Source organism: Nicotiana tomentosiformis, chromosome 10 (genome assembly GCF_000390325.3).
Source record: "Nicotiana tomentosiformis chromosome 10, ASM39032v3, whole genome shotgun sequence".
NCBI classification, from domain to species: domain Eukaryota; kingdom Viridiplantae; phylum Streptophyta; class Magnoliopsida; order Solanales; family Solanaceae; genus Nicotiana; species Nicotiana tomentosiformis.
Window position 1 is genome coordinate 5,817,086 of NC_090821.1, and position 25,339 is coordinate 5,842,424.

Consider the following 25,339-nt stretch of genomic DNA (forward strand, 5'->3'; position numbering starts at 1 on the left):
AAAGATCATCACTGTTGCGTGTTGAATGGCGGGCTCGACTTTATTTATAGTAAAAAGAAAAATTTAATGAATTTTACAATCGTTTGAAAGTAAGAAAAAGTAGGAATTTCAGCTTTGTAAGAGGGATTGAGGGATCCATTCACACTAGCTCAGGTGCAGTACCAGCAAATGCATAAGATGGAAAGGTGCCCCATTCCCAACTAATCTAGATTCACAATTGAATAGGTTCGCTAAGAAGGTAAAATAATTCATACCAAACAAATTTTCATTCTCAAAGTTTGAACTTTAGACATTTAATTAAGGACGGAAGAAATTTAACTATTTTCGTACCCTCCCCTCAATAGTAGGATAGAGCATATTATTCATGAAGGCTAGTGATATTCGATGACGGAGCCACATGTATTCAAGGAATATCAATTGATATTTTTGTCGTGAATTTATTTTTTATAATTTAACCTCCTTAATGAAAATTCCGGATTCGCCATCTCCGATATCTCTAGGCAGTCTGCTTCTCAGACTGAAGTAACCTGTAACTAGTATTGTGGCACTCTCGTGAAAGCTCCTGCTGTACGTACAGCTTGTGAATTCGGGTCCCATCTCATTTTGCCAGTCAATATTCTGGAATATATATTAAAAAAAAAGATGATAATGATTCTATATATATAGAGAGATGAGTTTTTGGTACAGATATTTTTGGACAAGTGGTCTGCTTATTCCTCAAGGGACTAACCAACCAAATTAGTCTAATTACTATTATAGAGTTATTACGCAATCCCCCATAAACCAACCATGTGAATAAGTCCCAATAGGCTAAAAAGGACTAATAAAGCTTAAGTACTACTTGTAAAGGTTATGCTTTAGAGTACATTGTAGTTTATGTGCACTTGTAACTAAAATTTTGAGTTTAGAAGTTTAGAAGTTTAAAATTTTAGAATAAACGGCTTACTAGATTCTGGATAAATTACTCATATATATTAGATGGATTTTTTAAACATAAATATAGGATTAAGGCAAAACAACTGCGTTCTTCCGAACCGCAAGCATCACACTAGCTCTATCCGGGGGCGGAGCCAGGACACAGGTTACGAGTTCGGCTGAACTCAATAGCTTTAATCCAAACTTTATATTCATTTGAAGAAATTTATTGAATATATAAAAATTATTAATTTTGAACCTAGTAATTTAAACGGATTAGAATTTCAAACTCATAAGTCATAACCATCAAATTCTAGCTCCGCCTCAAGCTCCACCCTTGTGTATGTGGCTGCTAGTACATTACTAAGTAAAAATCCACTATATGAGCAATTAATCGTACTATTACTCAAATTTAATAGAGAGATCTTTTGAAGTGGAGGTGTAACTGAAAATCTTAGTTAGGAGGATACTGATTCTTCATGCTCGTGGTTATGTGAATGTTCTTTCCTTTGCTCCTTTTGTGGTTCCTAAGAAAACAAATCATCAGAATAATTGCAATAACTTTTTGGGGCCCCTCTCACTCCTTTTTTTTTTCTTCTTGTGTGTGTAATAATAGTGTTCTGTCAACTTATACGCACTTTGATTATGCTTTGAGGTATTTGCATCTATTTCAATGACGGCAAGTATATATATAGTGTAACTCCGTCAAAGTTTGAGCATACAGAAAAAAAATCATCTAGCGTATTTATGTTTTTACTGGAATTTAGTTTCTGATTTTTCATAGTTTACACTCACTTGATTAACCGCTACACCAGACCCTAAGGTACCCTAGTTTTGACTCCCTTTATAAGCAGCCCTTTGCCAGTTCTTTTTTCACAAAACAGCTCAAAGCTTAATTACTCTCCTCTGCTTGCTCTCTTCTTCTTGTTAGCTCTTCCTTTCAACAAATTGCCTTCCTTTTTCCGATATATACATATATCTTGTAATTAGCAAATAGAGATCGAATATGAGCTCAATGTCGTCTCAACATGGGTCTGGCTCCTGGACAGCAAAACAGAACAAGGCCTTTGAGAAGGCATTGGCAGTGTATGACAAAGACACTTGTGATCGTTGGTCCAATGTTGCCAAAGCAGTTGGAGGAAAAACAGCTGAAGAGGTGAAACGACACTATGAAATCCTTGTGCACGATGTTTTGTACATTGAGAGTGGTAGAGTGCCCTTCCCCAAATACAAGACTACTACTCGAGAATAACTTCATCAAAGGTAGGTGACTCCAATTCTCTTGATCATGCCATAATAGAACGGATTTAAGTTATACGCACTGACTGATAACATAGTAAAAAAAATTTAGACTCGTATGCTAGTAGAATCGGTGATAGGCTCAACTCGCACAGCTTTTCTCAAAAAGACCTTAAATCATTAAGAGAATCTCACACCTTATATATAACTTTCTAATCTTTTCAGTTGCTAATATGCTAACTTTATTCGCACATCCAACTGATATGAAATTGAGCTTTCAAAATTAATTGCTTATGATCAAGTGTCGTGGTGTATGTTTGCACCTCAAAACACAAAAGTGTATGTGGTGTTGGACATTACTTCAAACCATGCAAGTATCACTAACATTAAAACATAGTACTAGTGCTAAAGTGATGTCATGAACTAATTAAATCACATTTTTGTCTACAAAATTAAAGCAATGGTGGTGTGGGTATTGGGGTTAGGTTGAGGGGTCGCCTTACTATAGGGGACATCGCTATGACATATGCTTAACACGAGCATCCTAATAGTGACACGGGCAGATGTATTTTACTCCCCGCCGATTTAGCTGAACTTAGTATTTTTTACGAAGTATAAATATATATGTGCAAAAGTAATAAATTAAAATTTGAAGAAATACCAAGTTTTGAATCCATAATGACAAAAATGCAATGAATTCAGTAGTGAAAACTTAAATATTGAATCCATCAAATTCATTAATATTCTAGATCTGCTTCTATTGATACCAACAGCTTCTATTGATACCAACAATTCTTGGTGGCAAAGTTACTTAACATTTGTATTGATGGAAGGTACAAATACCCAATTGAATATACGTGCAAGTTGGTCGGAATATTATTACGTATAAAGAACTTTTTTTTTTATCTCAATACTTATACTTCCTATGGATATTTGTGTTTTGCTAGCATTTTATTCTAAGAATGTCTTTAGTCCAAGTTTCATAGCTAATTTATTCTAATTATTTTTCTTTGTATGTGCATACATGCAGAATGCAAAATTTAACACTTCACTGAAGCAATGGACGTCAATAAGCAGCAAAAAAGTGCAAAAACACTTTGCCTTGGACCTTGCTTTCTTTATATATATATTAATTAACTCAAGTTGTATATTTAATTTTTTTCGTCCACGTTTTAAATCACTGCTATTTTGAGTCTATATAATTCCCACTGAAGGAATCTTTTGAATTCCTTCAGCTCTCTAGTACTCGTCCTGTAATATTCATATTGTTCCTCTAAATGAAACGTGCATTTTATGAGTTATGACGTCATTGTTAGAGTATTACTTTATTCAATAACATGCAAATACTTTAAAGGGAAAAGAAAAAAAAAATACATTTTGATCAGATTCTCCATTAACTACTTCCTCGGTCCGAATTTATGTGGTGCAGTTTGATTTGGAATGGATTATAAAGAGAATATATTTTTTAAAATTTGTGGTCTAAATCAAGTCACAAATAATCTCAGAAAGGGTAAATAAGATTTTCAACATTTAATTATTTATGAGTGTATACGGTCAAAACCGGCTTTCGACCTTCGAATGATTAGTCAAGATAAGAACGTAATGGACCGAAGGTCGTCTTCGTAATATCGAAATGAGATCTGAAGCCAGGTTACCAGGCTTAGGTTTCGGGGACCAATTAAGTACCGAGCTCGAAGTCAATACTGAGCTCGATTCCAAATTGAACTATGATGTGAGGCGGTGTTATTGAGCTTAAGAGCTAGAGACCAACCAATACCGAGCCAAAGTCAATACCGGGCCCCGAGCCAATATCGAGCTCTAAACCTGGAAATCGATCAATACCAAGTCTGATCAAGATCGAGCCAAGAGACAAGGGTCGTTACAGTCGCACTACAGGAGAGAATCTCGGCGGAATTAGGGAAAAGTTAATCTATCATGGAATCCCCATTATGTATTTTTAATTATATCTAAAGTAGGATCTCTCTACTATAAGAGAAATAGTTACTATTTCAGAGAGGGGGACATTAAGGCATTGATACACTCTCATATTATTAATATTCACAGAGAAAAATATACTAATTTTTAGATTATCCTCTTGTGAGCTTTATGCATTAATTCATCTTGCTTGTTCATAAAATAGCTTTCTATTTCAATTTGGTTGGTATTTCATTCTTCATACAGTCAATACCCAGTATACTTCTACTTTCTTTCTGATTTGTACTACGTTGTACCATGTATCCTTAGAACCGCGTATAAATTCAACTCTCTTCGTTTTTCGGGTAAACAGTTTGGCGCCCACCGTGGGGATAAGGATAACAGTGGTTGTTTGGTACGAATCTCCACAAAACACACCATTTTATACTTGCTCCTGGAAGTATCTTTAATTTTAAGTTGAAAACGACGAATTCTCAATTAATGGCCCTACCTATCGACAACGAAGCTGGCCTTCAAGATGAGAACAACAACTTAAACCCTGGGTGGAAGGCTACTCGTCGATCCCGTTGGAGCTCGGGTCGAAGAGCCAATAGACGTCCACTCACATGCAGCTATCGAGGCAAACCAACGTTCCGACCCTGAAAATAGCATTCATGGCGGAACTCGATCCGCATCTCGAAATACCCAAAACGCTGAGGAAAACAGAATCAGTTTGCGTATGATCTTCGAGATATTGAAAGCTCAACAAATAGCAATAGCCCAGTTGCAGAGCCAAACCCAGGCACCAACCAGACTCGAGCTCAGTCCACCCCAAGAAGTCACCCACAAAACGGGGCCATCTATAGTAAGGTCAAATGAGCAAGAATCAGGGACTAATCCCGAAATTGTTAAGATGCTCGAAGAACTGAAAAAACGAATAGAGTCAGGAGAGAGGAGGATCGAGGCAAACGACAAAAAAGTAGAAACATATAACTCCAGGGTTGATCAAATCCCGGGGGCACCACCGATATTGAAGGGCTTAGATTCCAAAAAATTCATACAAAAACCTTTCCCCCCGAGCGCGGCTCCTAAACCGATCCCTTGTATGCCCGAGATTCCTAAATAAAACGGAACGACCCACCCCAACGAACATGTCACCTCTTACACATGTGCCATAAAAGGGAACGATCTAGAGGACGATGAGATCGAATCTGTATTATTGAAGAAATTCGGTGAAACCCTATCAAAGGGAGCCATGATATGGTATCATAATTTACCGTCTAACTCTATTGATTCTTTTGCTATGCTTGTAGATTCTTTCGTAAAAGCACATGCTGGGGCCATAAAGGTTGAGACTAGGAAGTCGGGCCTATTCAAGGTAAGGCAAAAGGATAACGAGATACTAAGAGAATTCGTATCTCGTTTCCAAATAGAATGAATGGATCTACCACCAGTCACAAACGATTGGGTTGTTCAAGCTTTCACTCAAGGTCTAAACGAACGAAGCTCGATGGCTTTACGATGGCTGAAGCATAACTTGATCGAGTACCCAGCTACTATTTGGGCCGATGTGCACAGTCGGTATCAATCCAAAATAAGAGTCGAAGACGACCAGTTGGGTTCTGGGTCCGATATTAAAAGGGATATCGACTGAGAACCAAGGTCAAACAAGAATCGATACTGGCCATATAATGGAGATCGTAGGGGTAGCGAACCTTCATGCAACCCCATACGAGGCGAAAAGAGAAATGATCGAGGCCAAGGGTCTCGGGGGCTGATGAACAGGAATGGGTTCGACAGGCATATCGGACCTAAGGAAGCACCTCGGCTATCGGAGTATAACTTCAGCATCGATGCATCCGTTATCGTATCGGCTATCGAACGCATCAAAGATACTAAATGGCCTCGACCTATGGAGACCGATCCTGCCCAGAGGAATACCATGGCACTCATGGTCATAGAACGGAAGATTGCAGGCAATTAAGAGGGGAGGTAGCTCGGTTATTCAACAAAGAGTACCTTCGAGAATGTTTAAGTGACAGGGCCAAAAACCATTTCAAAAATAGGAATTTCAATAGACAAAACGAACAAGAAGAGCCACAACACATCATCTACATGATCATTGGTGGGATCGATACCCCCCATGGGCCGGTGCTTAAACGCACTAAGATGTCGATTGTAAGAGAAAAGTGACCCCGGACTCAGGATTACACCCCTGAAGGAACATTGTCCTTTAATAGTGAAGACGCGGAAGGAATCATGCAACCACATAACGATGCATTGGTAATATATGTACTTATGAATAAAACTTAAGTTAAACGTGTGTTAATTGATCCAAGTAGTTCGGCCAACATCATTCGATCGATGGTCGTAGAGCAACTCGGTCTACAGGACCGGATCGTGCCCGCAACCTTGGTACTAAACGGATTCAATATGGCATGTGAAACTACTAAGGGCGAAATAATATTGCCAGTTAACGTGGCCGGAACCATCCAAGAAATGAAGTTCCACGTGATCCAAGGCGATATGAGATACAACGCCATGTTCGGAAGACCGTGGATCCACAATATGAGGGTTGTACCCTCAACCCTCCACCAGGTTTTGTAGTTCCCAACATTGGAGGGAATCAAAATGGTATACGGGGAGCAACCGGCCGCAAAAGAAATATTTGTCGTCGATGAAGTAATTCCTATGTCGTCATTATCATCAGCAAAAGGATCGGATTCTAAGGAGGAACGGGATACCAAATAGCAATTACAAACGTCAGCTTCGACCCAATTAGAGAATCAGAAGACTGACGAAGATGATGAACATAGGATCCCTCGATCTTTCGTGGTTCCCGATGATTCCGACGCACCCAATCAACAATCGAAGAACTAGAGCAAGTCATACTAATTGAATATTTGCCCGAACGAAAGGTATACCTGGGCACAGGGTTAGATCCCGAGCTCAGGAGAAAGCTTATTCAATTTCTTATAGCTAACATAAACTATTTCACTTAGTCCTATCTTGACATGACAGGGATCCCACCGGGAATCACCACTCATAAGCTAAGCTTGGACCCAAAATTTCACCCGGTAAAACAAAAAAGGAGGCCCCAGTCTGAGATCAAACACGCCTTCATCAAAGATGAGGTAACCAAACTTCTTAAAATAGGGTCCATTCGGGAAGTAAAGTGCCCTGAATGGCTAGCAAATGTGGTGGTAGTCTCTAAAAAGGGGAACAAACTTAGAATGTGTATAGATTATAAAGACCTGAATAAAGTATGCCCTGAGGACTCTTTTTCTTTGCCTAATATCGATCGTATGATCGATGCCACGGCCGGCCACGAGACTCTCAATTTTCTCGATGCCTATTCCGGGTACAACCAAATACAAATGAACCCGGAGGATCAGGAAAATACTTCATTTATCACTAAGTACGGGACCTACTATTATAATGTAATTCCATTAGGCCTAAAAAATGCTGGTGCAACTTACCAACGCCTAGTAAACAGAATGTTCGAAAAGCAAATAGGAAAATCAATGGAGGTTTATATTGATGACATGTTAGTTAAATCCCTGTGAGTAGAGGACCATTTAAAGCATTTGCAGAAAACTTTCGACATGCTAAGGGAGTACAACATGAAGCTCAATCCTGAAAAATATGCTTTCGGGGTTGGCACGGGCAAGTTTCTCAGTTTCATGGTGTCCAATCGAGGAATCGAGATTAACCCCGATAAAATCAGAGCAATCGAGGACATCACAGTGGTAGATAATGTAAAGGCCGTGCAAAGGCTAACGGGGTGGATAGCTGCCCTGGGATGATTCATTTCGAGATCCTCGGATAGGAGCCACCAATTTTTCTCTTTGCTTAAAAAGAAAAGCAATTTCTCATGGATTCCGCAATGTCAGCAGGCCTTGGAAGAGCTAAAACGGTATCTATCGAGCCCTCCGTTTCTTCATACCCCGAAGGTAGACGAACAACTTTACCTATATCTAGATGTCTCGGAGGTAGCGGTAAGTAGAGTCCTAATTCGAGAAGAACGAGGTACGCAATTTCCTATTTATTATGTCAGTCGAACTCTAGGCGAGGCCGAAACTAGATATCCACACTTAGAAAAATTAGTTCTTGCTTTAATAAGTGCCTCTAGGAAATTAAAACCATATTTCCAGTGCCATCAGATACATGTTGTAACAACTTATCCTCTACGAAATATTTTACACAAACCTGAGCTTTCAGGTCAATTAGCCAAATGGGCCATAGAGATCGGCGGGTACGACATCGAGTATTGACCTCGAACCGCTATCGAATCTCAAATCTTAGCGGACTTCGTGGCTAACTTTACGCCAGCCTTCGTACCTGAGATCAAAAAAGAATTATTGATAAAATTGGGTACCTCTTCGGGAGTCTGGACCCTCTTTACGGACGGCGCCTCGAACACAAAGGGGTCCAGACTGGGCATCGTACTAAAATCGCCCACATGTAATGTAGTTATACAGTCTATTAAAACTACAAAATTGACTAACAATGAGGCCGAGTATGAGGCCGTGATTGTAGGTCTCGAATTAGCTAGAAGTTTGGGAATCGAGGTCGTGGAGGCTAAATGTGATTCCCTCCTCGTGGTAAATCAAGTCAACGGGACTTTTGAAGTCCGGGAAGACCGAATGAAGAGGTACTTGGATAAATTGCAAATGACTCTACATCGATTTAAAGAATAGACTTTGCAACATGTACTTCGAGAGCAGAACAGTGAAGCCGACGCTCTTGCAAACTTTGGGTCGTCAGTCGAGGTTGACGAACTCAACTCGGGGACTGTCGTACAACTCATGAAATCGATAATCGAGGAAGGTCATGCCGAGATAAACTCCACAAGTCTAACCTAAAATTGGAGAAACAAATATATAGAATACTTCAAGAACGGGAAACTTCCATCGGATCCAAAGGAATCGAGAACTCTACGCACAAAAGCTGCACGGTTCACCTTATCCAATGATGGAGCGCTGTTTAAAAGGACGTTCGATGGTCCACTGGCAATATGTTTGGGAACGTGAGATACCGACTACATCCTACATGAGATTCACGAGGGCACTTATTGGAATCATTCTGGTGCCAATTCATTAGTCCAAAAAATAATTAGAGCATGATATTATTGGATCGATATGGACAAAGACGCAAAGGAGTTCATTCGAAAAGGCGACAAATGTCAAAGACATGCGCCCATGATTCATCAACCTGAGGAACTTTTCCACTCGGTCCTAGCTCCTTGGCCTTTCATGAAATGGGAAATGGACATCGCCGGCCCCCTCTTATTGGCCCCAGGTAAGGCTCAATTTATTTTGTTTATGACTAATTATTCCTCTAAATGGGTTGAAGCATAGGCTTTTGAGAAAGTCAGAGAAAAGGAGGTAATGGACTTCATTTGGGACCACATCATATGTCGGTTCGGTTCGGGATGCCATCCGAGATTGTAAGTGACAATAGAAAGCAATTCATCGGAAGCAAAGTAACCAAATTTCTCGAAGACCACAAAATCAAAAGGATCCTATCAACACCTTACCATCCCAGCGGAAACGGACAGGCCGAATCGACCAACACAACTATCATCCAAAATCTTAAGAAAATATTAACCGACGATAAAGAAAAATGGAAAGAAATACTACCCGAAGTCCTATGGGCATACCGCACAACATCGAAATCGAGTACCGGGGCGACACCATTCTCGTTGGTTCATGGCGCCGAAGCTCTTATCCCGGTTAAGGTCGGAGAACCTAGCATTATGTTTCGATATGCAACAAATGAGTCGAATAACAAGATGATGAACACGAGCCTAGAATTATTGGACAAAAAACAAGAAGCAGCTCTCGTCTGATTAGCCGCCCAAAAACAGTGAATCGAAAGGTATTATAATCGAAGAACCAATCTTCGATATTTTAAAATCGGGGACTTAGTGCTAAGGAAAGTCACCCTTAACACCCGAAATTCAAATGAAGGAAAACTGGGTCCGAATTGGGAAGGACCATATCAGGTTCTCGAAATCGTCGGATGAGGATCCTACAAGCTCGGTGTAATAAACAGCAAACAACTACCAAACAATTGGAATGTGTCGCACCTAAAATGATACTACTGTTAAGGTACGACCCTCCTATGTTCATTTATATTTTGAAATTAACCCTTGCAGGGGTTTGATCAGAAACAAGGACAGATTATTCAACTCGAAGCCTTAGGCCTGAAAGCACGCATTGCACTCTTTTTTCCTTAGACCGGTTTTGTCCCAAATGGGTTTTTTGGCAAGGTTTTTAATGAGGCAATCATTGATCGTGCTAAATTAGAACAATTCAACAGTATCCAAGTCCTCTTTACTATCAACCTCAAATATTGGGGGGCATTACCATCGAATATATTAAGTTCGATCATCAAGGAGGTTACTTCATGACAACAGGGTTTCGATAGGAAAGCTTCTAAGAGCCAAATGGTCAAAACGAACCATGCTCATGTAGTTTGCTCGATCCCTCATACAAAACATGAACACATGTATAATGACATAAAGATAAATTTCTCCTTTACCGATATCTTATATCTCAGAATCCGTCCTCTATTTTGTAATCTATTATGCAAACAGGCTTAAGGGTAGACCATTACCCCATAAATCGGGGACTGCCAACCGAAAACTCAACGAGATAGAGCCCCACATAAGCCTAAGGGCTAATCTTATTTCGAGTTTGAGCAATCACTCACTCGACTACTAAGCCTACGGGCAAATCTTATTTCGAGTTCGAGCAATCACTCACTCGACCATAAAGCCTACGGACTACATTACTTCGAGTTCGAGAAAATACTCACTCGACTACTAAGCCTAAGGGATAATCTTATTTTGAGTTCGAGCAATCACTCACCCGACCATAAAGCCTACGGACTACATTACTTCGAGTTCGATCAAGCACTCACTCGACTACTAAGCCTACGGGCAAATCTTATTTCGAGTTCGAGTAGTCACTCACTCGACCATAAAGCCTACCGATTACATTATCTTGAGTTCGAGCAATCACTCACTCGACCATAAAGCCTACGGACTATATCATTTCGAGTTCGAGCAATCACCCACTCGACCACTAAGCCTACGGAAAAATCTTATTTTGAGTTCGAGCAATCACTCACTCGACTACTAAGCCTACAGGCTATATTATCTCGAGTTCGAGAAATCTCTCACTCGACCATAAGGCCTACGGGGTACATTACTTCAAGTTCGATCAAGCACTCACTCGACCACTAAGCCTACAGGCAAATATTATTTCAAGTTCGAGCAATCACTCAGTCGACCATAAAGCCTATTGGATACATTACTTTGAGTTCGACCAAGCACTCCCTAGACTACTAAGCCTATGGGCAAATCTTATTTTGAGTTCGAGCAATCACTCACTCGACCATAAAGACTACGGGCTATATTATCTCGAGTTCGAGCAATCACTCTCTCGACCATAAGGCCTACGGGCTATATTATCTCGGGTTTGAGCAATCACTCACTCGACCATAAGTCGTACGGGCTATATTACTTCGAGTTCGAGCAAGCACTCACTCGACTACTAAGCCTGCGGGCTAATCTTATTTCGAGTTCGAGCAATCACTCACTCGACTATAAAGCCTACTGGCTACACCACTTCGAGTTCGAGCAATCACTAACTCGACCATAAAGCCTACGGGCTATAACACTTCGAGTTCGAGCAATCGCTCACTAGACTACTAAGACTAAGGGCTAACCTTATTTCAAGTCCGAGCAAACGCTCACTCGATTATTAAAGCCTACGGGCTACATAACCCCGAGTTCGAGCAAACACACTTGACTATTAAGCCTAAGGGCTATTTTTAATTCAAGTTCGAGCAAACGCTCACTCGGTTATAAAGACTACAAGGTCCGACTTCGATCGAATTGCCTAAGGCCTCGAACTTATGAAAACTTTCATAAGGCATGAATGAAACACAATCTTCACAAGGCTGGGAATAAAACAAATACAAGTCGGGAAAGTAAAAGATCTTTATATATATGTAAGGGTATTATTTACAACATCCGATCAGGACCCTACACAAAAAAATCAAAATGGAAAAACCCTAAGTTTCCTGGTTATCTTCGGGGACAGTCTCTTCTCCATCGGGCTCCTCCCTGCTCTCAGACCCACTCTTGCTCCCATCATCACCATCATCATCATTGGAAGTCAAGGCTCAAGCATCGGCTTCAAGCTCTTTAGCCTTTTTTATCTCTTCGGTAAGATCGAAACCTCGAGCATGGATCTCCTCGAGGGTTTCCCTCCGAGATTGGCATTTGGCGAGTTCAGCCACCCATATGATCGAGTTTGAGCAGTCTTGGCTGCCTTTTTTTCTTGTACTTGAGCGGCTTCAGCATCGGCCCGATAGACGGCCATGAATGCATCCGCCTCGGCCTTTGCTTTTTCAACTTGAGATTTGGCCTTGGCAAGTTCGAAAACCAACCGAGCCTCGAGCTCCTTTATTTTTCTTGCTTGAACCGAACTCTTCTCCTTCATGCCTTGAAGTTGACTTTCGGCCGATGATAATTGGGCTCGAGCAGTCTCTTTTTCTGCAGTGAGGTGGTCCATGCCTTCTTTCCACCCCAAGGTCTCCGCCTTTATCGTATCGACCTCCTCACGAAGCAGCCTGATCACCTCAAGCTTCTGCTGCAGCTGTGAGATCGAAATATTAGCCATCATTCCCGAACCGAGCCCATGAGTTTTTAATATTATCATTACCTGCTCGGTCAGGTCGGTCTGATCTTGGTATGCCTTGGCCAACTCGGCTCGGATATCTTTGATCTCTTCCTCTTTATGCCCATTAAGAAGTTTGAGGGCATTTCTCTCTTCCGAAAGTCCTCGGAAGTCGGCCTTACGTCGGCTCAGTTCCGTTTGAGACTTGGAAAACACCTCTTGATGAAGAGCTAAAGCCTATACGAAAAAGAGAAAAAGTTAGCTATAAAATGGAAAAATATGACATCAACAAAGGGAATCGAGACTTACCCGATTCAGGGTTCGTTGAACCTCGAAGAAAAGACCCGACGCGTCACTCGGGTCGGCAGCATCCTCAATACTGATAAACAAATAGCAAAAGGGGTCCTCTCCCTCATAGGCCCCGTCTACTTCGAGGGTCCCCAAAGCTCGGTCTTCCTGAATTGCCCCTTCGGAAAAATCAGGGAGAGTAGGCGAGTCTCCGATTACTATTGCCCCAAGCGATTCGCTTGGGGCGTTCTCTTTAGTTCGAAGAGCCAATAGACGTCCATTCACATGCAGCCATCGAGGCAAACCAACGTTCCGACCCTGAAAATAGCATTCATGGCGGAACTCGATCCGTATCTCGAAATACCCAAAACGCTGAGGAAAACGGAATCAGTTTGCGTATGATCGTCGAGATATTGCAAGCTCAACAAATAGCAATAGCCCAGTTGCAGAGCTAAACCCAGGCACCAACCAGACTAGAGCTCAGTCCACCCCAAGAAGTCACCCACAAAACGGGGCCATCTATAGTAAGGTCAAATGAGCAAGAATCGGGGACTAATCCCGAAATTGTTAAGATGCTCGAAGAACTGACAAAACGAATAGAGTCAGGAGAGAGGAGGATCGAGGCAAACGACAAAAAAGTAGAAACATATAACTCCAGGGTTGATCAAATCCCGGGGTCACCACCGATATTGAAGGGCTTAGATTCCAAAAAATTCATACAAAAACCTTTCCCCCCGAGCGCGGCTCCTAAACCGATCCCAAAGAAGTTCCGTATGCACGAGATTCCTAAATATAACGGAATGACCCACCCTAACGAACATGTCACCTCTTACACATGTGCCATAAAAGGGAACGATCTAGAGGACGATGAGATCGATCTGTATTATTGAAGAAATTCGGTGAAACCCTGTCAAAGGGAGCCATGATATGGTATCATAATTTACCGTCTAACTCTATTGATTCTTTTGCTATGCTTGTAGATTCTTTCGTAAAAGCACATGCTGGGGCCATAAAGGTTGAGACTAGGAAGTCGGGCCTATTCAAGGTAAGGCAAAAGGATAATGAGATACTAAGAGAATTCGTATCTCGTTTCCAAATAGAATGAATGGATCTACCACCAGTCACAGACGATTGGGTTGTTCAAGCTTTCACTCAAGGTCTAAACGAACGAAGCTCGATGGCTTTACGATGGCTGAAGCATAACTTGATCGAGTACCCAGCTACTACTTGGGCCGATGTGCACAATCGGTATCAATCCAAAATAAGAGTCGAAGACGACCAGTTGGGTTCTGGGTCCGATATTAAAAGGGATATCGACTGAGAATCAAGGTCAAATAAGGATCGATACCGGCCGTATAATGGAGATCGTAGGGGTAGCGAACCTTCATGCAACCCCATATGAGGCGAAAAGAGAAATGATCGAGGCCAAGGGTCTCGGGGGCTGATGAACAGGAATGGGTTCGACAGGCATACCGGACCTAAGAAAGCACCTCGTCTATCGGAGTATAACTTCAGCATCGATGCATCCGTTATCGTATCGGCTATCGGACGCATCAAAGATACTAAATGGCCTCGACCTATGGAGACCAATCCTGCCCAGAGGAATACCATGGCACTCATGGTCACAGAACGGAAGATTGCAGGCAATTAAGAGGGGAGGTAGCTCGGTTATTCAACAAAGAGTACCTTCGAGAACTTTTAAGTGACAGGGCCAAAAACCATTTCAAAAACAGTAATTTCAATAGAGAAAACAAACAAGAAGAGCCACAACACATCATCCACATGATCATTGGTGGGATCGATACCCCCCAGAGGCCGGTGCTTAAACGCACTAAGATGTCTATTTTAAGAGAAAAGTGACCCCGGACTCAGGATTACACCCCTGAAGGAACATTGTCCTTTAATAGTGAAGACGCGGAAGGAATCATGCAACCACATAATGATGCATTGGTAATATATGTACTTATGAATAAAACTTAAGTTAAACGTGTGTTAATTGATCCAAGTAGTTCGGCCAACATCATTCGATCGATGGTCGTAGAGCAACTCGGTCTACAGGACCGGATCGTGCCCGCAACCTTGGTACTAAACGGATTCAATATGGCATGTGAAACTACTAAGGGCGAAATAATCTTGCGAGTTAACGTGGCCGGAACCATCTAAGAAATGAAGTTCCACGTGATCCAAGGTGATATGAGATACAACGCCATGTTCGGAAGACCGTGGATCCACAATATGAGGGTTGTACCCTCAACCCTCCACCAGGTTTTGAAGTTCCCAACATCGGAGGGAATCAAAACAGTATACGGGGAGCAACCGGCCGCAAAAGAAATATTTGTCGTCGATGAAGTAATTCCTATGTCGTCATTATCATCAGCAAAAGGATCGGATTCTAAGGAGGAACGGGATACCAAATAGCAATTACAAACGTCAGCTTCAACAAAATTAGAGAATCAGAAGACTGACGAAGATGATGAACATAGGATCCCTCGATCTTTCGTGGTTCCCGATGATTCTGACGCACCCAATCAACAATCGAAGAACTAGAGCAAGTCATACTAATCGAATATTTGCCCGAACGAAAGGTATACCTGGGCACAGGGTTAGATCCCGAGCTCAGGAGAAAGCTTATTCAATTTCTTATAGCTAACATAAACTATTTTGCTTGGTCCCATCTTGACATGACAGGGATCCCACCGGGAATCACTACTCATAAGCTAAGCTTGGACCCAAATTTTCACCCGGTAAAACAAAAAAGGAGGCCCCAGTCTGAGATCAAACACGCCTTCATCAAAGACGAGGTAACCAAACTTCTTAAAATAGGGTCCATTCGGGAAGTAAAGTGCCCCGAATGGCTAGCAAATGTGGTGGTAGTCTCTAAAAAGGGGAACAAACTTAGAATGTGTATAGATTATATAGACCTGAATAAAGTATGCCCTGAGGACTCTTTTTCTTTGCCTAATATCGATCGTATGATCGATGCCACGACCGGCCACGAGACTCTCAATTTTCTCGATGCCTATTCCGGGTACAACCAAATACAAATGAACCCGGAGGATCAGGAAAATACTTCATTTATCACTAAGTACGGGACCTACTATTATAATGTAATTCCATTAGGCCTAAAAAATGCTGGTGCAACTTACCAACGCCTAGTAAACAGAATGTTCGAAAAGCAAATAGGAAAATCAATAGAGGTTTATATTGATGACATGTTAGTTAAATCCCTGCGAGCAGAGGACCATTTAAAGCATTTGCAGAAAACTTTCGACATGCTAAGGGAGTACAACATGAAGCTCAATCCTGAAAAATATGCTTTCGGGGTTGGCTCGGGCAAGTTTCTCGATTTCATGGTGTCCAATCGAGGAATCGAGATTAACCCCGATAAAATCAGAGCAATCGAGGACATCACAGTGGTAGATAATGTAAAGGCCGTGCAAAGGCTAACGGGGCGGATAGATGCCCTGGGACGATTCATTTCGAGATCCTCGGATAGGAGCCACCAATTTTTCTCTTTGCTTAAAAAGAAAAGCAATTTCTCATAAATTCCGAAATGTCAGCAGGCCTTGGAAGAGCTAAAACGGTATCTATCGAGCCCTCCGTTTTTTCATACCCCGAAGGCAGACGAACAACTTTACCTATATCTAGATGTCTCGGAGGTAGCGATAAGTAGAGTCCTAATTCGAGAAGAACGAGGTATGCAATTTCCTATTTATTATGTCAGTCGAACTCTAGGCGAGGCCAAAACTAGATATCCACACTTAGAAAAATTAGTTCTTGCTTTAATAAGTGCCTCTAGGAAATTAAAACCATATTTCCAGTGCCATCAGATACATGTCGTAACAACTTATCCTCTACGAAATATTTTACACAAACCTGAGCTTTCAGGTCAATTGGCCAAATGGGCCATAGAGATCGGCGGGTACGACATCGAGTATCGACCTCGAACCGCTATCAAATCTCAAATCTTAGCAGACTTCGTGGCTGACTTTACGCCGGCCTTCGTACCCGAGATCAAAAAAGAATTATTGATAAAATCGGGTACCTCTTCGGGAGTCTGGACCCTCTTTACGGACGGCGCCTCGAACGCAAAGGGGTCCGGACTGGGCATCGTACTAAAATCGCCCACATGTAATGTAGTTATACAGTCTATTAAAACTATAAAATTGACTAACAATGAGGCCGAGTATGAGGCCGTGATTGTAGGTCTCGAATTAGCTAGAAGTTTGGGAGTCGAGGTCGTGGAGGCTAAATGTGATTCCCTCCTCGTGGTAAATCAAGTCAACGGGACTTTTGAAGTCGGGGAAGACCGAATGCAGAGGTACTTGGATAAATTGCAAATGACTCTACATCTATTTAAAGAATAGACTTTGCAACATGTACTTCGAGAGCAGAACAGTGAGGCCGACGCTCTTGCAAACTTTGGGTCGTCGGTCGAGGATGAGGAACTCAACTCGGGGACTGTCGTACAAATATATAACCTGAAATTGGAGAAACAAATATATAGAATACTTCAAGAACGGGAAACTTCCATCAGATCCAAAGGAATCGAGAACTCTACGCACAAAAGCTGCACGGTTCACCTTATCCAATGATGGAGCACTGTTTAAAAGGACGTTCGATGGTCCACTGGCAATATGTTTGGGAACGTGAGATACCGACTACATCCTACATGAGATTCACGAGGGCACTTATTGGAATCATTCTGGTGCCAATTCATTAGTCCAAAAAATCATCAGAGCATGATATTATTGGATCGATATGGACAAAGACGCAAAGGAGTTCATTCGAAAAAGCGACAAATGTCAAAGACATGCGCCCATGATTCATCAACCTGAGGAACTTTTCCACTCGGTCCTAGCTCCTTGGCCTTTCATGAAATGGGAAATGGACATCGCCGGCCCCCTCCCATCGGCCCCAGGTAAGGCTCAATTTATTTTGTTTATGACTAATTATTCCTCTAAATGGGTTGAAGCATAGGCTTTTGAGAAAGTCAGAGAAAAAGAGGTGATGGACTTCATTTGGGACCACATCATATGTCGGTTCGGGATGCCATCCGATATTGTAAGTGACAATAGAAAGCAATTCATCGGAAGCAAAGTAACCAAATTTCTCGAAGACCACAAAATCAAAAGGATCCTATCAACACCTTACCATCCCAGCGGAAACGGACAGGCCGAATCGAACAACACAACTATCATCCAAAATCTTAAGAAAATATTAACCGACGATAAAGAAAAATGGAAAGAAATACTACCCAAAGTCCTATGGGCATACCGCACAACATCGAAATCGAGTACCGGGGCGACACCATTCTCGTTGGTTCATGGCGCCGAAGCTCTTATCCCGGTTAAGGTCGGAGAACCTAGCATTATGTTTCGATATGCAACAAATGAGTCGAATAACAAGATGATGAACACGAGCCTAGAATTATTGGACAAAAAACAAGAAGCAGCTCTCGTCCGATTAGCCGCCCAAAAACAGTGAATCGAAAGGTATTATAATCGAAGAACCAATCTTCGATATTTTAAAATTGGGGACTTAGTGCTAAGGAAAGTCACCCTCAACACCCGAAATTCAAATGAAGGAAAACTGGGTTCGAATTGGGAAGGACCGTATCAGGTTCTCGAAATCGTCGGATGAGGATCCTACAAGCTCGGTGTAATAAACAGCAAACAACTACCAAGCAATTGGAATGTGTCGCACCTAAAATGATACTACTATTAAGGTACGACCCTCCTATGTTCATTTATATTTTGAAATTAACCCTTGCAGGTGTTAAATTAGAAACAAGGACAGATTATTCAACTCGAAGCCTTAGGCCTGAAAGCACGCATTGCACTCTTTTTTCCTTAGACCGGTTTTGTCCCAAATGGGTTTTTCGGCAAGGTTTTTAATGAGGCAATCATTGATCGTGATAACTTAGAACAATTCAACAGTATCCAAGTGCTCTTTACAATCAACCTCAAATATTGGGGGGCATTACCGTCGAATATATTAAGTTCGATCATCAAGGAGGTTACTTCATGACAACAGGGTTTCGATAGGAAAGCTTCTAAGAGCCAAATGGTCAAAACGAACCATGCTCATATAGTTTGCTCGATCCCTCATACAAAACATGAACACATGTATAATGACATAAAGATAAATTTCTCCTTTACCGTTATCTTATATCTCAGAATCCGTCCTCTATTTTGTGATCTATTATGCAAACAGGCTTAAGGGTCGACCATTACCCCATAAATCGGGGACTGCCAACCGAAAACTCAACGAGATCGAGCCCCACATAAGCCTAAGGTCTAATCTTATTTCGAGTTCGAGCAATCACTCACTCGACTACTAAGCCTACGGGCAAATCTTATTTCGAGTTCGAGCAATCAGTCACTCGACCATAAAGCCTACGGGCTACATTACTTCGAGTTCGAGAAAATACTCACTCGACTACTAAGCCTAAGGGATAATCTTATTTCGAGTTTGAGCAATCACTCACTCGACCATAAGTCCTACGGACTACATTACCTCGAGTTCGAGCAAGCACTCACTCGGCTACTAAGCCTACGGGCAAATCTTATTTCGAGTTCGAGCAGTCACTCACTCGACCATAAAGCCTACGGACTACATTATCTTGAGTTCGAGCAATCACTCACTCGACCATAAAGCCTACGGGCTATATCATTTCGAGTTCGAGCAATCACCCACTCGACCACTAAGCCTACGGGAAAATCTTATTTTGAGTTCGAGCAATCACTCACTCGACTACTAAGCCTACAGGCTATATTATCTCGAGTTCGAGCAATCACTCACTCGACCATAAGGCCTACGGGGTACATTACTTCAAGTTCGATCAAGCACTCACTCGACCACTAAGCCTACAGGCAAATATTATTTCAAGTTCGAGCAATCACTCACTCGACCATAAAGCCTACTGGATACATTACTTTGAGTTCGAGCAAGCACTCCCTAGACTACTAAGCCTACGGGCAAATCTTATTTCGAGTTCGAGCAATCACTTACTCGACCATAAAGACTACGGGCTATATTATCTCGAGTTCGAGCAATCACTCTCTCGACCATAAGGCCTACGGGCTATATTATCTCGGGTTTGAGCAATCACTCACTCGACCATAAGTCCTACGGGCTATATTACTTCGAGTTCGAGCAAGCACTCACTCGACTACTAAGCCTGCGGGCTAATCTTATTTCGAGTTCGAGCAATCACTCACTCGACCATAAAGCCTACTGGCTACACCACTTCGAGTTCGAGCAATAACTAACTCGACCATAAAGCCTACGGGCTATAACACTTCGAGTTCGAGCAATCGCTCACTCGACTACTAAGACTAAGGGCTAACCTTATTTCAAGTCCGAGCAAACGCTCACTCGATTATTAAAGCCTACGGGCTACATAACCCCGAGTTCGAGCAAACACACTTGACTATTAAGCCTAAGGGCTATTTTTAATTCAAGTTCGAGCAAACGCTCACTCGGTTATAAAGACTACAAGGTCCGACTTCGATCAAATTGCCTAAGGCCTCGAACTTATGAAAACTTTCATAAGGCATGAATGAAACACAATCTTCACAAGGCTGGGAATAAAACAAATACAAGTCGGGAAAGTAAAAGATCTTTATATATATGTAAGGGTATTATTTACAACGTCCAATCAGGACCCTACACAAAAAAATCAAAATGGAAAAACCCTAAGTTTCCTGGTTATCTTCGGGGACAGTCTCTTCTCCATCGGGCTCCTCCCCGCTCTCAGACCCACTCTTGCTCCCATCATCACCATCATCATCATTGGAAGTCAAGGCTCCAGCATCGGCTTCAAGCTCTTTAGCCTTTTTTTATCTCTTCGGTAAGATCGAAACCTCGAGCATAGATCTCCTCGAGGGTTTCCCTCCGAGATTGGCATTTGGCGAGTTCAGCCACCCATATGATCGAGTTTGAGCGATCTTGGCTGCCTTTTTTGCTTGTACTTGAGCGGCTTCAGCATCGGCCCGATAGACGGCCACGAATGCATCCACCTCGGCCTTTGCTTTTTCAGCTTGAGATTTGGCCTTGGCAAGTTCGAAAACCAACCGAGCCTCGAGCTCCTCTATTTTTCTTGCTTGAACCGAACTCTTCTCCTTCATGCCTTGAAGTTGACTTTCGGCCGATGATAATTGGGCCCGAGCAGTCTCTTTTTCTGCAGCGAGGCGGTCTATGCCTTCTTTCCACCCCAAGGTCTCCGCCTTTATCGTATCGACCTCCTCACGAAGCAGCCTGATCACCTCAAGCTTCTGCTGCAGCTGTGAGATCGAAATATTAGCCATCATTCCCAAACCGAGCCCATGAGTTTTTAATATTATCATTACCTGCTCGGTCAGGTCGGTCTGATCTTGGTATGCCTTGGCCAACTCGGCTCGAATATCTTTGATCTCTTCCTCTTTCTGCCCATTAAGAAGTTTGAGGGAATTTCTCTCTTTCGAAAGTCCTCGGAAGTCGGCCTCACGTCAGCTCAGTTCCGTTTGAGACTTGGAAAACACCTCTTGATGAAGAGCTAAAGCCTATACAAAAAAGAGAAAAATTTAGCCAGAAAATGGAAAAATATGACATCAACAAAGGGAATCGAGACTTACCCAATTCAGGGTTCGTTGAACCTCGAAGAAAAAACCCGACACATCACTCGGGCCGGCAGCATCCTCAATACCGATAAACAAATCACAAAAGGGGTCCTCTCCCTCATAGTCCCCGTCTACTTCGAGGGTCCCCAAAGCTCGGGCTTCCCGAATTGCCCCTTCGAAAAAATCAAGGAGAGTAGGCGAGTCTCCGATTACTATTGCCCCAAGCGATTCGCTTGGGGCGTTCTCTTCAGTTCGAAGAGCATTAGGGCCGGCCCCTTCAGATATACTCACCATTTGTAGACTTCGGTGGGAGGCATCCTCGATCTCCAATGACTCGAGGACTTTGCCCAATTCCTTCTCTGACATCCCCTCAGTTCGAGATAGAACCTCATCAAATGCCATCGACCCCGTTGCCTTTGGGACATCGATGGTGTTCTTCACTCGGGCCACCAGTATGGACGCGTCGTTCTCTTCTTCCTCTTCCTCTTCCTCTTCATCTTCATCCCTTAGACGCCGAACTGATTCTTCAGTCAAAGGAATGGTGTTCTTCCTCGGCTTACGAGCCGTCTTTGTCTTAAATGTTGGATCCTTGGAGGTAGAGGCCATTTTCCTTTTGTTGTCCTTCTCTGGTTTTGGAACCGGGGCCGAAGTCTCTTCCTCGCCACGAGCGCTCGGCATATGTGGAGGTCGAAGCCAGGTCCGGTACCCAGCTCTTAAGTTTAGGAATAGCACCAGGCATTCAAGCAACCGCTACATCAAGGAAAAGGAAAACAAAGGAGCAAAACAATAGGAGCTAACAATAGAATTATACTTACGCTTCATGTTCCATTCCTCGGAAAATGGCATCTTCTCGGCCAAGATTATGTCTGAAGTCTTCACTCGTACGAACCTGCCCATCCAGCCCCGGTCATTGTTCTTGTCTATGCTCGAGAACATCACTTTGGTAGCTCGGAGCTGGATTTTTACTAACCCACCTCGATAGAGGCGGGGGCTGTACAACCTAATGAGGTGGTCGAGGGTGAAAGGCATCCCCTCGACTTTGTTCACGAAGAAGCGGATCAATATAGCGTTCCGCCAAAAAGAAGGATGGATTTGGCCCAAGGTTACTCGATATTGGCAGTAAAAATCGATAACAACAGGGTCGAGGGGGCCCAATGTAAAAGGGTAAGTATACACACTTAAAAACCCTTTCACATAGGTAGTAATATCTTCTTCAGGAGCTGGGATTATCACTTCTTTGTCCTCCCAATTGCAATCTTTCCTTAACTGTTTAAGATGGCCCTCGGTTATCGAGCACATATACCTCAATACTGGCTCGCATCGACCGGGAACCGGCAAAGCTTTGTCGATCTTAAAATTGGAGGTAAGGACACACACCCGGGAACACACTCCTCAGGTCGTGGCTCTACCGGTGTTTTGTCGTCGGCGGGCCGCGAAGAAGAAGCTTTTTCTTTTTTAGGAACGGTTTTTGACGTTTTCTCCATTGGGATTTGAAGATTGAAGATAGAGGAAGATGACAAGATTTGGTGTTCTAAAGAGGGATTTTGCAGTGAAAATCACAAATTTATAGATGAAGAACTCAGAAGATAAAATAAAAACTTAGTAGATTTGGTGATTGGGGATCTGAAAGTAAGAAATGGTGAAGAGAGGAACTATTTATAGAATTGGTAATGACGGTTCAATATTAGCAGCGGCTGATCATCTTCTGACAAACATTTAATGCCTTGGTAACTGGACCGACGGGACAGCTATCATATACGTCATGGTCGGGTTTGATGCAAACGTCAGTGTATATCTAGTCATGCCGATGGAAAATCATGTCGTTTCTCGCCACATTCTTCCCCGGAAAGGAGGGGACTATCTGTATACGATCAAAACTGGTTTTCGACCTTCGAATGAAAAGTCAAGATTGGAACGTAATGGACCGAAGATCGTCTTCGTAATATCGAAATGAGATCTGAAGCCAGGTTACCAGGCTTAAGTTTTGGGGACCAATTAAGTACCGAGCTCAAAGTCAATACCGAGCTCGATTCCAAATCGAACTATGATGTGAGGCAGTGTTATCGAGCTTAAGAGCCAAAGGCCGACCAATACCAAGTCAAAGTCAATATCGGGCCCCGAGCCAATATCGAGCTCTAAACCTGAAAATCGACCATAACCAAGTCCGATCAAGATCGAGCCAAGAGACAAGGGCTGTTACAGCCGCACTAAGTGAGAGAATCTCGGCGGGAATTAGGGAAAAGCTAATCTATAATGGGATCCCCACTATGTATTTGTAATTATATCTAAAGTAGGATCCCTCCACTATAAGAGGGATAGTTATTATTTCAGAGAGGGGGACATTAAGGCATTGATATACTCTCATATTATTGATATTCACAGAGAAAAACATACTGATTTTTAGATTATCCTCTTGTGAGCTTTATGCATTGATTCATCTTGCTTGTTCATAAAATAGCTTTCTATTTCAATTTGGTTGGTATTTCATTCTTCATACAGTCAATACCCAGTATATTTCTACTTACTTTCCGATTTATACCAAGTTGTACCACGTATCCTTTGAACCGCGTATAAATTCAACTCTATCCATTTTTTGGGTAAACAATGAGTGAAGACGGATTTAACCTAAAACAAATATGAATCCCAGATTATAATACTCATACTGTAGTATAAGTATCTCGACAAAAGAATATTTGTTATAAAATATAACTCAAAGTAACAATATGGAACAAGGAAAAACAAGCTAAGAGATATATGGAGAAAGGGAGAAGAGATTCTTATTTCTTCTTCAATTGTGTGTATTTTCATATCTATTACAAGGCCTTTATATAGGCATGAAAAGTGAAGAAAATATGTCATTGAATATGTCATTAAGCATTTGAGATGAAGATCGTGGAGGAAGAGTAGACATCCACCATAATTTGATATTTCTTATAATACTCCCCCTTGGATGTCCATAGATAACGTGTCTCGTTAAAACCTTATTAGAAAAAAAAATTCTAGCGAAGGAAAAAGAGTACACATGTTTAGGAATACACTTTTTGGTTGCCTCATTAAAAACCTTGCAAGGAAAACCCAGTGGGACAAAACCTTGTAAGGAAAAAAGAGTACACCGCGTATTAAGTCCCCCTAATAAGAGCATCAATTCACATCCTTGAACCTTCGCATCCAATCTTGTACACTAGTTTCTTGAAGGTTGATGTCGGTAGAGATTTGGTGAACAATTCAGCCATATTATCACTTGAACGGATCTGTTGCACACTGATATCACCATTCTTTTGAAGATCATGTGTGAAAAATAACTTTGGTGAAATGTGTTTTGTTCTATCTCCTTTAATGAATCCTCCCTTCAATTGAGCTATGCATGTTGCATTGTCTTCATACAAAATTGTGGGTAGTTTGTCACACTTCAAACCACATTTCTCTCGAATTAGGTGTATTACAGACCTCAACCATATACATTCTCGACTTGCTTCATGAATAGAAATTATCTCAGTATGATTAGATGAAGTAGCCACGATTAATTGCTTGGTCGATCGCCAAGATATTGCAGTGCCTCCACATGTAAACACATAACCTGTTTGAGATCGAGCCTTGTGTGGGTCAGATAAATACCCAACATCGGCATAACCAATAAGATCGGGACTGCAATCATTGCCATAAAATAATCCCATATCGGTAGTCCCT

The 25,339-nt window shown here is 42.1% G+C and overlaps 2 protein-coding genes across 2 annotated transcripts; one reads left to right on the plus strand and one right to left on the minus strand.

Moving 5' to 3' along the window:
- Positions 1–1,770: 1,770 nt before the first annotated feature.
- Positions 1,771–2,178, plus strand: LOC104110841 (protein RADIALIS-like 2). The gene has a single exon (XM_009620399.4). It carries the CDS (start codon positions 1,922–1,924, stop codon positions 2,165–2,167), a length of 246 nt encoding a protein of 81 aa, XP_009618694.1. The 5' UTR covers positions 1,771–1,921; the 3' UTR covers positions 2,168–2,178.
- A 10,118-nt stretch (positions 2,179–12,296) lies between these two features.
- LOC138899693 (intracellular protein transport protein uso1-like) lies at positions 12,297–22,258 on the minus strand. The gene is made up of 4 exons (XM_070186376.1): positions 21,668–22,258; positions 21,575–21,595; positions 21,404–21,478; positions 12,297–12,998 (listed from the first exon to the last, which is right to left on the minus strand). The coding sequence occupies exons 1-4, from the start codon at positions 22,256–22,258 to the stop codon at positions 12,297–12,299; spliced, it is 1,389 nt and encodes a 462-aa protein (XP_070042477.1).
- Between the last annotated feature and the right edge of the window lie 3,081 nt (positions 22,259–25,339).

What these genes read in the sequence shown, in the direction of transcription:
- LOC138899693 (XM_070186376.1), bottom strand. Translation starts at nt 22,258, where the DNA reads ATGGCCTCTACCTCCAAGGATCCAACATTTAAGACAAAGACGGCTCGT. An exon ending in TTCAACGAACCCTGAATTGG is followed by an intron (nt 21,596 to 21,667) that starts GTAAGTCTCGAT and finishes TTTTTTGTATAG; the next exon opens with GCTTTAGCTCTTCATCAAGA. An exon ending in AGACCGACCTGACCGAGCAG is followed by an intron (nt 12,999 to 21,403) that starts GTAATGATAATA and finishes TTTTTCGTATAG; the next exon opens with GCTTTAGCTCTTCATCAAGA.
- LOC104110841 (XM_009620399.4), top strand. Translation starts at nt 1,922, where the DNA reads ATGAGCTCAATGTCGTCTCAACATGGGTCTGGCTCCTGGACAGCAAAA.